The 14,690-nt window shown below is 51.3% G+C and overlaps 1 protein-coding gene across 1 annotated transcript in view; it reads right to left on the bottom strand.

The window, feature by feature from the left end:
- The window catches only part of Bpi (bactericidal permeability increasing protein), a 46,897-nt gene extending 40,798 nt beyond the window's left edge, over positions 1-6,099 (bottom strand). Inside the window, exons 1-3 of the mRNA XM_045157319.1 lie at positions 5,958-6,099; positions 1,933-2,047; positions 415-543 (exon numbers count right to left, since the gene is read on the bottom strand). Of these exons, the coding sequence (XP_045013254.1) occupies positions 415-543; positions 1,933-2,047; positions 5,958-6,099 (386 nt within the window). The remainder of the gene's footprint in view (positions 1-414; positions 544-1,932; positions 2,048-5,957) is intronic.
- Between the last annotated feature and the right edge of the window lie 8,591 nt (positions 6,100-14,690).

Below are 14,690 nucleotides of genomic sequence, written 5' to 3'. Positions count from 1 at the left end.
AACCCTTCTTCCCTTAAACTGCTTTTGTCTGATATTTGGACCTTAGAGAAGGATCTGCCTTTCAGAGCTGACATTCAAATACAGATAATGCAGCAGGGTGGTTGTTTTGAGTCACTGAGCTTGGGATGTTTGTTATGCAACAGTAGCTGGCTGCTACAGGGAATAAACAAAAGGTCCCACTCAGCTCTCTCTTCTGAGCTACACACACCAAGTTGGCCTGGGACAAGAAAAAGCACTCAACTGTCCACCCAGGCTTCTGTCAGAGTATTCTCAAGTGGGAAATCAACCCCCTAAAGAAACCCGGTGGCGGCACCTGACAATGGGCAAGGCAGAAAGTGGGGCATTCCAAACCACCCTGACTCTGATGCCCCTAGAGGCCACTGCTTCACCCATCAGTCCCCCAGGCAGACGCACAGGAAGTTCTTCTTCGCCTTCCATTTCCCACTGATCCTGATGCTGGCATTGTGGATGGACATCTGGAGGCCATTGTTGGGCTGCAGTTTGACCTGGGGACGGGGAAGCTGGAATCTATCCACAGTGATACTGTAGAAGAGAAAAGTCGGGTCAGCTTCCTGGTCTTTGCCTGCCTGTTCCGGGGAAAGTAGCATGGCAAACGTAGGGGTGGTGGCAATGGGGAGGCTGGCTTTCAACGAGTGAACTCCACTTCTCAACCCATGGTTGTGTGACCCTGGGTGGGTCAGTCACCCCGAGCTGCAATCTCTTCAGGTGTACAATGGACACCATTATTTCATGGGGTGCACAATCAGTGCAGGTGAAAGATGCTGAGCCCTTGACTGTGGCTTCCGTATTAAGGGTGGGATGTATCTATCCATTCTCACTGTAGGTGCTCACAGTGTTTGTTGAATGGGTCAGGGTGTTCAATTCTGTAGGTGACAATTGTGAGTTTCTTTCCTAACAGCCTCATCTCCTTCTCAGGATAGCAGAACTGCCAGTTTGCTTTGGGGATTCCCCTCTCTCCACCTAGTCCATGCTACACAAGAAAACCCACCTTACTTCTGTCTTTAGGGGTAGAGCTTGGGGACAGGCTCGGCCAATTGTGTTTTCTATTTTACTCTCCCCGGTGATTGGTTCAGGGCATGCATGTGGTCTAAGCCAGGCCAATCAGAGTATATGGGACTGTGTGCTGGGGAGATTGTAACAGGGTTACAGGTGGCACTCTTGTCTCTAGATGGGACACTAAGAACTAGGACTCTCAGTCAGACCCTGAGCCTAGTCTAATGACATTTGAGCCTGGATCAACTGGGACCTAAAGCTGGTCTCCTCAGTTGTATGAGCCAAATACATTCTGGCTTGGGCCACTGGGATGAGGTGTTCTGTCCTGAAACCCCCAACCCATGTCCTAACAGATACATGTGCCTAACACACAGTTTTAGGTTTTACTCTGTCTCCCTTGGGAATCATGGTAAATGCTGGAAAGAAAATTTTGGTGGCTTCCTTCAGGCTCAGGTTGGGGTGGAGGGTCCCCTTGAGATGGCTTTGGAATCTAAACTTTGTGATGCAAGGATTTTGTGGCTGTGGGACTCTAGGTATTTGTAGTGGTGTGAATGAAATGTCACCCATAGACTCATGTATTCTGAGAACTTGGCCCCCAGCTGGTGGCAATTTGGAAAGGTTGTGGGGCCTTGAGAGGCAGAGCCTTGCTGGAGGAGGCGTGTTACCGGGGATGGGCTCTGGAGGGATCTAGCTCAGCTCAAAGCCCAGTCAGTACTCAGGCTGCTTCCTCCCAGCTGACATAACAAGATGTGAGGCCTTGCTGTCCGCTCTGCCATGGTGAGACTTCCCCTCAAGCCACAATGAACCCGCTCCTTCCATTAACTGCTCGTGGTTGGGCGTTTTGTCTCGGCCATGGGAGGGTAACTGCGACAGTCTTGGTGTCCCGCATCCTGAGGCCAAAGCCACAGTGAGCCCCACCTGTAGAAGTTGTACTGGCCTTTGCCAAGATGCTTGACCTTAAAGATTCCAGAGAAGTTGGGAATGTGGATGTCCTCCAGTGCCTTCTGCAGCACGGCCACTCCCTGAATGCAGGCTGGGGGACAGAGTGGAGAGGGACACCGTCACGCTCAGCACAGCAGCAGGGATGGAAGCCCCGGACTCTCTAAACGCTTGGGCCTGTCTCAGCCAGGACAGTGGAACTGGCAGGGATCACAGCAAGGGCCCCTGAGGAGGTTCCATAAAGAGCCAGACAGTAAACCCTTCTAGCCCTGTAGCCCATTGGCCTCTGTCCACACTATGTCACTCTGACGTCACTGGGTAAAAGCAGTCCTGGACAACAGGCAAAGAAACAAAGGTGACTGTATCCCAGCCCTGGATTGTGAACACTGTAACTGGTATTTAAAATGCAAAACTGTCCTTTGTGTGTGTGTGTGTGTGTGTGTGTGTGTCTATGCTTGTGGTGTACTTATGTGTGTGTCTGTGTAGGTCAAAGGTTGAGGTCAGGTGTCTTCCTCCACCTTATTTACTGAGACAGAAAATTTACTGAGACTTGAGCCCAGAGCTCACTGATTCAGCTAGTCTAACCAGCCAGCTTGCCCTAGGAGTCCCCTGCCTCTTGAGTGATGGGACTATAGGTCAGTAGCCATGGCCACCAGGCACTTATGTGAGCACTGGGACTCCTAACTCCAGTGCTCACAGTTCTTCAGTGTGGTGATGTGTACCGCTAATCCCAGCAAGGGGAGGCTGAGGCAGGAGGATCTTGAGTTCAAGGCTCCATAGAGAGAACCTGACTAAAAAAAAAAAAAAAAAAGAAAACAAGAACCTTCTTAGCTCACACAGCAGGACACATTGAGTCTGTGGGCTGTAATGTGTGTGCGTGTGCGTGTGTGTGCGTGTGTGTGTCCTGGTATTTTTTTTTTTTAATTTATTTGAGAGCGACAGACACAGAGAGAAAGACAGAGGGAGAGAGAGAGAATGGGCGCGCCAGAGCTTCCAGCCTCTGCAAACGAACTCCAGACGCGTGCGCCCCCTTGTGCATCTGGCTAACGTGGGACCTGGGGAACCGAGCCTCGAACCGGGGTCCTTAGGCTTCACAGGCAAGCGCTTAACCACTAAGCCATCTCTCCAGCCCTGTCCTGGTATTTTTAACAGTCGCCACCCCACAGCCAGTCAAACTTTCTACTCCATGCCTTGCTCAGGACGGTGCTTGCACTGATACCCCACTTCTCTGGCCTTTGGGATTTCTCCACAGGACCATTTTTGTATTTTTAAGAATTATTTTCATTTTAAGAGACAGAAAGAGGCAGAGAAAGTGAGGGTGAGAGCGAGAGCGAGAGAGAGAGAGAGAGAGAGAGACAGAATGGGTGCGCCATGAACTCCAGCCTGCTGTGAACTCCAGATGTGTGTGTCCCCTTGTTTGCATGTGTGACATTGCCTGCTTGCATCACTGTGTGTCTGGCTATGTGGGACCTGGAGATTTGAATATGAGTTCTTAGGCGTCACAGACAAGCACCTCAACCACTGGACCATCTCTCCAGCCCTTTTGGTATTTTTTTTTAAAGTATTTCATTTGTTTATTTACAAGGAGGGAGAAAGAGTGCGCCAGGGCCTCTAGCCACTGCAAACAAACTCCAGATGAATGTGCCACTTTCTGCATCTGGCTTTATGTGGGTCCTGGGGAATAGAACATGGGTCAAGTGGCTTAACTGTTGAGCCATCTCCCCAGCCCTCTCCGCAGGACCTTTGCACACTTCTGCTGCTTGGGAAACTCTTCTTCAATGCTGCCCTGTTCAGCTCCTACTCAGTTCCATCACCATTTCTTCAGGAAGCTTCGCTGGCACAGTAAACTAGAGAATTCCCCCCCCCCCTTTTGCTAACATGCTCACAATGCCATGGAAGGTTCTGCTTGAAATTCTGCATCTGCTCACGTGACTGATTAATGTCACCCTCCCAAGCTAGATGGCAATCCCTGGAGGCTGGCAGCAATGTCAGTTTTATGTATTAATGTGTCTCAGGCATTTACCACAGTGCCTGGCATTGACTATTTGTTGGATAAACAAATGACTGTCCCAAAGGCAGAATTCCTGCTATCAGCCGGTATGCAGCTGAGAGCATCGAGAAACCAGTCAACAAACACACAGGTCACACAAGAAGAGAGGAGCAAAATGAGAGAGGAGAAGGAGGCGGGCATGATGTTTTCCAAGATGGAGCTTGCAAACAATCGCAGCCTACAACCCCAGTGACGAAACGTATCTGCTCTTCCTCTGGGTCTACCACTGTTCTTGGCTCTGCTGAGCAACCTCTCACTGCCACTACCCCCATGCCACAGATCAGGAGACTGAGACTCACGAAGGCCAAGGGCTTTGCTCAAGAGTCCACAGCTGACACGTGATGGAGGCAGGACTGCAACTCGGGCCTCCTGGCCCAGGAGCTTATGTCCAGCGGTTGCCCTTCTGGGGCCTTAAAAGGGCTGGAGAGATGATTCAGGGCTTGAAGGGATTGCTTGCAAAAACTCATACCTGGGTTCAGTTCCCCAGTACCCACATAAAGCCAGATGCACAAAGTGGCACGTGCACCTGGAGTTCATTTGCAGTGGCAAGATGCCCTGGTGCACCCATTCTCTCTCTTATCTGCCTCTTTCTCCGTTTTCCGTCTCAAATATATATATATATATATATATATATATTTGATTTTTCGAGATAGGGTCTCACTCTAGCCCAGGCTGACCCGGAATTCACTATGTAGTCTCAGGGTGGCCTTGAACTCATGGTGATCCTCCTACTTCTGCCTCCCGAGTGCTGGGATTAAAGCATGCGCCACCACGCCTGGCTCAAATATATACATACTTTTTAAAAGCTATTCTCCAGGAGCCAGGCTACGAAGAGGCTCAAAGGGCACACAGAAAGGTCACAGTGGAGGTGCTAGGAAGCTTCCCGAGTGTGAGAACCCGGTGGGAGGCATGACTGCATTTCAGTAATTCCTCTGGTTACACACGGTTCGTGAGAGGGAAACTGAGGCAGCTATGAAAGCATAGGGAGGGACTTGTGGGCTTAAAGTCTGTGGCTAAGCCTGTGTTCGCAGAAGCTTTCACACATGCACAGGCGTGCGCGTGCATACACACACACACACACACACACACACACACACACACCAGCTGTGGGTGTGAGTGACATCATACTCTTTCCTGGTAGTTTTTGGTGGAAGGAGCTCTGTCTGCATCTCTACGGTTCTGAGATGTCCTGCCTGGTCTGGAAAAGGACTAGGAGGTGGGGTGGGAGGCGGGAGTGGGACAGCAGGTCCCTTGAGTCTTGTCCTGGGAAACCAAAAACCCCCCAGCAGAGCCGCTGCCTCCCCAGAGTTTGTATCCCTGGGGCTGGGAACACCCACTGCTCTGCAGTTCCTCTGTCTGCCACCGGAGGCAGCACTGAGAAGCCCCAAACTGGGTCCCAGGGAGGCTTGCGCTGAGCTCGAATGCAAGAGCGCACCACTTCCCTCTGCAAGGGTCCCCAGGAGCGCTGCGTCCCACTCAGGCCTGCAGTGGGAGCCTGGCAGCAAAGCAGGTCAGTCAGGGCTATGTCCTGTCCCTCTCCCCTCTGCCTGGGCTGGACGAGTGGCCCGGAGGGAGGGACCCTGCCTGGGTCACCCAGTAGGGTGTTGTACACAGTATGGCTGCCACTTCCCCGAGTCTCCTCATTCTACAGGAAAACGAGGCAGAGAACAGACACTGGAAAGAAAGAGAAGTTTCTAGAAGCCAGACTTGGGGAAGGGGACCATGAGGACCGTCAGGGGCCTGGCACTTGGAACCCTTCAGACCTATGGCACTCTCCCAGCTCTCGCACTTCTCAGCCCTGTGATCTGCTGCCTCAGTTCCTTCCTATGTAAAACAGGAGCACAGAGCTGTGGGCATGCCAGGCGCTGGATTTAAAGGGCTGCACACAGTGGGTGCTCAATAAACGCTCGGGTGGGCGGGGGTGGGGGAGCCGAGAAGGAAGGCATCCAATTACCGAAGTCCAGGCCCTTCTGAGAGATCCTGGCCATGAAGCCAGGGTTGGTGGCCACTGTCACGGCTGTGCCCATGAGAGCCAGCAGTACCAGGGTTGACCATTTCGGTGCGTTGTCAGGGCGCCAGGCCACGTCCGCCCTCATCCTCCAGAGCTGTCAAAACCTCGAGGCCTTGGCGGAGAAACTGAGGACTAGAAAAGGGCGAGCTGAGGCAACGCAACTCGGTAGAAGGCGGGGAGGAGGAAGGCACCGTGGGGGCGGGAGGAGGAGAGCGGCTGCGGTTCCCCCGCCAACGTTGGGGACCAGCCCAAAGGCTGCCCCATTGCAGGCAGGACCCTGCGCGCAGGAACATGTGCGCATGTGCGGCGTACGTACTCACGCACGCGCGTGCGTGCATGCGTAGGCAGGTAGGGTACCCCTGGTTTCTCTCCTGACCCCCCCCCTCCCCTTTGAAAGAGTTCCTTGAAGCTAGGTAGTAGACACATCAAGGTTTATTGCATTTTTCCTTTCTGGCTTCTTTTTGTCAAAAATATTTTTATTTATTTACTTGAGAAAGAGGCAGATACAGAGAGATAGAAAATGGACCTGCCAGGTCCCCTAGTCACTGCAAACGAATTCCAGACAAACGCACCAGCATGTGTATCTGGCTTTATGTACGTACTGGGGAGTGGAACTTGGGTCCTCAGGCTTCGCAAGCAAGCGCCTTAACCGCTAAGCCATCTCTCCATCTGTCCTCTGTGGTTTCTTATGAAGACAGAGCTTTCTGAGCCAGCTTGTCCTGAGAGGCAGGCGTGGGCCGATGAGATGCTGCGAATTTGGAGGCTGATCTTTGGCTGGTGTTGTCCAGTTTAGCTCTGCTACTCTCTGAAGCTGGCCTTTGGCAGGTCACTTAGTGTCTCTGAACCCCGCTATTCCCTTCTGGAGAGCCCAGAGAATAACAGAACCTTTCCTTCCGGCTTACTCCGGGGACAAGAATAAGCCTCACGCAGTGTCCCAGGGAATGAAAACCCGACGCAGCAGCTGTGTGACTCCTACAGCAGAAGTCATCTGGGCTCATTAGCCAGAATTTCAGAAAGAAACAAGAGAATAAAGATGGCATAGAATCCTTTCCCAAGAAACAAGCAGAAACATATTTTAATTTTCTTTCTTTTTTTTTTCTCCTGGCAAGTATACATAAATATTCTTGTTTGCTTATTTTTCCTACAGTCAAAAATGGGGCGGTACTGGTTGGCTCTATAAAGTTCCCTTTTGCCAATAACATGCAGCGAGCCTTCTGCCCCAGCATTCACTAGTCTGTTGTTTCCTTGGCCCACAGATTTCTTCACCAAAATTCTGATTTCCCACGTTTCACTCCTCTGAGTGGTGGGGAACCTGAGGCTTCCGAGGAGACGGCGGGCGAGGTGGACACTGCACATCCTCAGCCAGCCTGGCATGTGGGGACGCTGAACTCGCCCCCCTCGTGGCTACAGCCTCAAGCTTTGTTTGTTTGTTTTTGTTTTTCGAGGCAGGGTCTCACTGTAGCTCAGGCTGACCTGGAATTCACTATGTAGTCTCAAGCTGGCCTTGAACTCATAGAGTTCCTCCTACCTCTGCCTCTTGAGTGCTGGGATTAAAGGCGTGCGCCACCACACCAGCTAGCTTCAGGTTCCCTAGTCTCTATGGTGACAGAGGGGCCAGGCCTGCAGAAGGGGCGCTGCTTCTCTCCTGCTGGGTCACCACTGGCACAATTTTAGGAAAGTCTAATGAAGCTTGTCAACACCCTGAGACATGAGGTGTCTCCCCCACCCCTTTTATTTAGAGAGAGAGAGACAGAGAAAGAGAAATAAGTGTGCCAGGACCTCAGCCAATGCAATCGAACTCCAGACGCTTGCGCCACCTAGTGGGCACGTGCGACCTTGCACTTGCCTCACCTTTGTGCATCTGGGTAAGGTGGGATCTGGAGACTCAAACATGGGTCTTTAGGCTTCACAGGCAAGTGCCTTAACTGCTAAGCCATCTCTCCAGCCTGGTTTCTCCCTTTCCTGTTCTCCTGGTTCTAGTTGGTCTGCTCTAGTTAGAACCTTCCTGGCTGTCATGGAGGGAACCCCTGGCAGGTGCAAAGTGAAGGCCAGAAGTTTTATTAGCAAGGCTAAAGCTACCCACTGTGGAAGGCTGCTGCTACCCTTATGGAGATGAAGAAACTGAGTCCCAGTGAAGTTACTGTTTTTCAGGGAGATGTGATTCCTTCCCCCAGCCTGGAGCAGTTGCCAGGAGGACTTACTTGTCCCTGGGTCCTGTCCCAGCACTGTCCTTCTGTACCCATAGGGAGAGCTCTGAGAAGCAGTGTAATAGGGACATTGGATAGAAAAATCCATGTTAAAGGTAAAAGAAGCCAGTTGTCAGAGGACTGGAAACCCTTGGCCTGGGCTACACGGAACAACAGAGCATGGAGGGAGAGGTGGGTGCTATGTTAATGACCAGTAAAGGGTCATGAGGACTCTTGGCTGCTCACTGGAGTGTATGCCCTTTCCCAGCTCACTAGCTCACTCTCATTCTCCAGAGCACCTTTCTCTTTCTTCATATATGGTCTCTATTTCCATTCCCTGACCACATGTCCCTGGTGCAAACCTTTGACCTGGGAAATGAGAATGTACAGTTTCAGATCTGGGCCTAATAAGAGGCACCTAATAAGATGGGTTCCCTGTCATAAAATTAGATTTTTGGAAAATAATCTTGCACACCTCCAGCTCCTCACTGTCTAACGTCCCTGAACTCCCCCCCCCCCCCCGCTCCCAGTCAAGACAGCTAATATACCTGTGAGGGTGGCCCTTAGCAAAAAGGAGCATTTATCAAGGCAGAATTATGCTGGAGTGAGTTATAAGGCTAGAACTCAGAACCGTAAAGCCAAGAGGCTTCCCCCAGTGGCTCACACCCAGAGAAGCTCACTAGAGTTCCTGCCTTTACTGGCCTCCTTTTCAGCATGGCCATGGAGCTGTCCCACTGCTTCAGCTCCGCCCTCTATCAGTGGCAGCTTTTTTCAACCCAGATAGTGGGAGCCACCAACTCACATTGGTCTCCATGATACACATAGTGCTTATCTCAGAGAAGTCTAGAGGGAGGCCAAGTTTGAGATTCAGGTTGGCTTAGCCCCTAAGTGACATCTACAAGAGCACCTCTCTATCGTTGCTCTTCCATCCCAGGGTCTCAACTGTTCCCTCAAACTGGCTTCTTTCATGGCTATCCCATGGTTGCGACAGCTCTAGCCATTGCATTGAAATAGGCTCCTACCAAGTACATTAGTCAATTTCTCATTGCTGAGACAGAATACCTGATAAAAGTCAGTTTAAGGTAGGAAGGTTTACTTTAGCTTACACTCTCAGAGGGTAGAGTCCCTCGCAGTGGGGAAGGCATGGCAGGAGCAGACAGCTAAGGTCTCATTGTCACATCAGCAGGGAGGAAGCAGAGAGTGGATGAACGCAGGAGCTCAGCTAGCTTTCTCCTCTTTGTACAGTCCAGGACCTCAGCCCATGGAATGTGCCACTGCAGTTAGAGTGGGTCTTTTTTGTTTTTTTAAAGTTATTTTATTTATTTGAGAGAGAGAGGGAGAGAAATAGGCAGGTAGAGAGAAAGAGAATGGGCACACCAGGCCTTCCATCCTCTGCAAACGAACTCCAGAGGCATGTGCCACTTTGTGTATCTGTTTTACGTGGGTCCTGGGGAGTTGAACCTGGGTCCTTTGGCTTTGCAGGCAAGTGCCTTAACCACTAAGCCATCTCTCCAGCCCTAGAGTGGGTCTTCTGACCTCAGTTAATCTAATCCAGAAGATCTCTTACCAGATATGCCACGAGGTTTGTTTCCATGGTGGTTCTAAAGCCTGTCACACTGACAACCAGGGGTTAACCATCTCACCAAGTCTCTTCCTCCTTTTATTTTCTAAAACAATTAAACAATATTTCAAATATATACAAAGGAATAGGCTTCTTAAATTTATAATTTCTTTTTTATTATAATTTGTTTTATTTTGTTTACTTATTCACTTAACAGAGAGTGAGAAAGAGAGAAAATGGGCATGCCAAGGCCTGTACCTACTGCAAATGAACTCCAGATGCAGGTGCCTCTGTTGTACATTTGAATTATGTGGATTCTGGGGAATCAAACCTGGGTCCTTTGGCTTTGAAGACAAGTGCCTTAACCACTAAGCCATCTCTCCAGCCTATAATTTCTTTCTTTCTTTTTTTTTTTTTTTTCGAGGTAGGGTCTCTAGCCCAGGCTGGAGTCTCAGGGTGGCCTTGAACTCATGGTGATCCTCCTACCTCTGCCTCCCAAGTGCTGGAATTAAAGGCGTGCACCACCATGCCCGGCTCTAATTTCTTTTTTTTATGCATGTGTGTGTAACATGCACATGTGTGCCATTGTGTGTGTGTGTGTGTGAAGGCCAGGAACATCATCCACCTCCTTTGATACAGAGTCACTGGTTGGCCTGGTACTCACCAATTAGGCTAGACTGGCTGTCCAGCAAGCCCCAGAGCCTCTCTTGTCTCCATCTCCCCAGTACTGGGATTAAGGGTGCACACCACCATACCCAGCATGCTGTGGATAGAATTTAGGTCCTCTTTGCCATTGAGCAATCTCCCCATCCCCAGTTTATAAAATGTTAACGTTATGCCTGTTATAGGAAATAAGTGAGTCACTGAGAGTAATCAGGCAGAATTCACTTCAGAGAGAGGGAGAGAGCCTTTATTCACGCGTGGACCTCGATTAGCTAAAAGACAGAGGCCCTGAACTCCAACTGTGCTGGAGTTACATACCTTTTACAATCCTTTATCTGAACTCTCCTGTGCTTGGAGAGGGCAGAGATTTACATCCTTGAGCGTAGGGTTCTGTCAAATAAGATTAAGTATAGACAGCTGTCTCCTGAGATAAGATAGTTATATATTGTCCAAAGGGGTCATGCTCAGAGTCACAGAATTCTTCTTAGCTACCATCAGAAGAACCTTGCCTGCTACAGTTTCAGAGAAGGGAAGTGCAACATCTATCGCTTCACTGAAAGTGTTAGGAGCATTTACATTTCTTATAGATACATTGGCTGTGTCCCATCTAAACTAATATAAGCTAGGAACATTAGAAATATGATACTTTGGGCTGGAGGGATGGCTTAGTGGTTAAGACGCTTGCCTGTGAAGCCTAAGGAGCCATGTTAGACTCTCCAGATCCCATGTCAGCCAGACACACAAAGGTGAGGCAAGCGCCAGGCCACGCATGCCCACTAGGTGGCTTAAATCTCAAGGCAAATCCATGATCGCAGCAGGATTTCATGGGGGTACTGGGTCAAGTATGGGTCAGGGACTTGGGAGATGGTTTGGTGGTAAAGTGCTTCTTGTGCAAGTGCAAGCATCCAAGTCTGGGACTCCGGAACCCATGAGGAAGCTGGCTGCTGTTGCACTAGGGTCTGTAATCCCAGCACACCTAGGGCAAGACAGGAGGTGAAGACAGAAGAATCACCTGGAAGCTCACAGGCCGGCTCGCCCAGCGAGTGTGGCGGTGAACGAGAGAGACCCTGCCTCCAACAAGGTGGAAGGCAAGGACCCGCGCCTGAAAGCTGTCCTCTGACCTTCACACGTGTGTGCGAAGGCACCCGTGTCCTGCGCTTCAGCTCTCATCCCATGGCCCTTTCCCTCCTTCCTCACCCGGGATCCTTCTCCTCTGGGCGCCTGGCATCCAGCCTAGGCTGTGGTCCTTCCTGACCCTGGGTTGAGGGCGTACGTGTGGAGGAGTGCGCAGCAGATCTGAAGGGGAAGGGAGGAGAGGCACTTGCAGAGACCTGGGCTCGTGGTCCAGGACCTAAAAGATGGTGAGGGACTGAATACCCTGGCATAGTTGTGAAAGGAGCTCCTCTACCTTGTCATGCTGAAAGAATCTCTCCATACGTTCCAATCTCCCAAAGGTTATTTTTTTTTAGGTCACCTAGTCCTGCAGGACACCAGCTTCCAAGAGGGCCAGGAAGAGGTAGTTCTCATTACCATCATTGAGTTCATCACCATCATCATTACTGTCACCCCACCATCATCTCCACCATCATCATCATCACCACTGTTTCCACTACCATCATCATTACCATCACAACCACAATCACCATTGTCATCTCCACCACCACCACCACCACCACCATCACCACCATCATGGTGGTTTGAATCAGATGTCCCCATAGACACATGTTGGCAATTTGAGGGGGTGCCTTGTGTGTTGTTGAGGGTGGGCTTAGCTGGGTGTCATAGTCAGGTCCCCCATGCCTGAGCTTGGCTCATTCTCTTGCTGTATTTTCCACCTTCTGTGGCAGACTGTGATGTCTGACTTCTGCTCATGCCATGCTTTCCTCTGCCCTCGTGTAGATCCCTCCCGCCCCCCCCGCCCCAGACTGTAAGCCAAAAGAAACCCTTTCCTCCCATCAGCTGCTTTTGGTTGGGTGTTTTGCCCCAGCAATGGGAAGGTGACCACCACCATCATCACTGTACCCACCATCCCCAAAGGGTTAACAAAGCCCTGAAGTCACGTAAAGGGTTAATACAGTTCTAAAGTTGCTGAGACAAGCCAGCCCTAAAACAGGCTTGGGAATGAAGGTCAAATTCCTTAAAAAAAACACTTCCCCAGACCTTGTCCCCCCCCCCAAAAAAAAAAGAATGGGAAGCCACAGTTCTGGGAACACAATCGCATATTCATACCCTGAAGACAGTATAATCTGAAGAGTTGTGACTGTCTCCTCAGCAAGGGAAATGGCCTTGTTCCAACTTGTTTCCCCCCCAACCCACATCCTCGCTTACGTTCTTCTTGCCCCTCGTTTGGCGTAAACGTCTATTCAGCTGTAAATACGGAAGAGGCTTTTGCAGTCGCTCCACTGCTTGATTCTGATAAAAGCAGTCTATTGCTATTGGGGCGTGGTTTCATTTTCCATTCACGCCGCCCCAGTTGGTTCTGGTCCCGACTCATATCCAACAACAGTCACCATGGTGGTCTCACCATCACCACCACGGTTACCACCACCACCACCATCAGCGTTATTGCCTTTATCCTCCCCACCACTGTCACCACCGCCCTCTCCATCATTGTCCCTGCAGCTCCTGGAGCCCTGGGCCCAGATGAAAGTGGAGTCAGAGCCCCAGCACTGGAGCTCCTGTCCCTGAGTGGCTAGAGATCCCCACCCCCTCCCCAGGCTTCCTGGAGGAGGTGAGGGGAGCCAGGTCTCCAGGGCCTGAGGCTGGGGGAAGGAAGGGACTTCTGAGATGTTTGGGGAAAAGCCTCAGACCAAGGGAAGGGAAAAACTCCCTGGGGATGGTGGAAGGGCGGGACTCGCTCTTGCTATTCTCTGTAATCTGAAGGCCTGTCTGTCCCAGAGCTGGAATGCTGGCTCTCAGCAGCCAGGGAAGGAGCACAGGAGGAAAGCAGCTGGCAGGCAGTTGCCACTTATCCCAGGGCCTCTGACACCTGACACCACAGCTGTCACACACAGCCCACTGGGAAATCTGGGCTTGCTCAGTCCAGGAAGTGGTCTTCCCCAGGGGAGCTTTGGCTAGCAGAGCATGTCTGCCGGCCTGACTCGGCCCTGGGTGGTACACGTGAGCTCAGGCTGAGAGCTGGGAGGGAAGGGAGGGGAGGGAGGGGAGGGAGGGGAGGAGAGGGGAGGGAGGGGAGGGGAGGGGGGGAGGAGGGAAGGAGGGGGGGAAGGGGGGAGGGGAGGGGGGAGGGGAGGGGGGAAGGGGGGAAGGAGGGGGGAAGGGGGGGGAGGGGAGGGGGGGAAGGGGGGAGGGGAGGGGGGGAAGGGGAGGGGAGGGGGGAGGGGAGGGGAGGGGAGGTAGGGCCCCTGCGCTGAGTCCTGGGCTCCCCTCTGCGCACTTAGACCAGTCTCGGCTTTTCTCTGGACTCCAGGGTCCCTAAGACTAGCCACCTTCTTTGAAGGGTCAAATCCACGCCAGAGAACAGCCAGGCCCCTGGCTAACAATCTTTTAAGCTCCCCCCCCCCGCCCTGAAAGTAGCTATCTGGGGCTCCATTTCATAGATTAGAAAACTGGGGCTGGCTCACTCAGACAAGAGAAGTAACTCACCAAATGCCACCCAGCGCCCAGAGAAGCACAGAGAGATGCTGAGGGGAAGGAACCTCTTCCTGCCTCCCCAGGAGGTGTGGGAGGAGCACGCGAAGACAGCAAGAGGCAGTTAATTGCCAAATGTCCAATGGCCGCCAACTGCTTTGGCACACGCTGCCACATTAGGAAACTAAAGATGCCTGTGGAATGCTAGGACTCCTGGAGAGATGTGAAGACATTTTTCAGGCAGGAACCAAAAGCCAGTCTTTCTATCTACAGTTGACGAAGCCCAGAGAGACTCTAGGGACCATTCTTTCAAATTTCTGAAACACTGGCCTTGCCCTTTCTTCTACCCAGAGAACTTCCTTCCAGAAGCAAAGAACCTCTATCCATGCTTCAAGACCCAGTAGCAATATCAACTCCTGGGCTGGAGGGATGGCTTAGTGGTTAAGGCATTTGCCTGAAAAGCCAAAGGACCCAGGTTCAATTCCCCAGGACCCATGTTAGCCAGATGCACAAGGGGATGCACATGTCTGGAGTTCGTTTGTATTGGCTGGAGGCCCTGGCGCACCCATTCTCTCTCTCTCTCCTTATTTCTCTGTCAAATAAATAAATAAATAAATAAAGATAAAATATTAAAAAAGAAATATTACCTCCTGTGTGAAGCTTTCCAGGCAGCCT

The sequence above is a fragment of the Jaculus jaculus genome, chromosome 8 (assembly GCF_020740685.1).
Source record: "Jaculus jaculus isolate mJacJac1 chromosome 8, mJacJac1.mat.Y.cur, whole genome shotgun sequence".
Taxonomy (NCBI): Eukaryota; Metazoa; Chordata; class Mammalia; order Rodentia; family Dipodidae; genus Jaculus; species Jaculus jaculus.
This window is presented reverse-complemented; position numbering and strand designations above follow the sequence as displayed.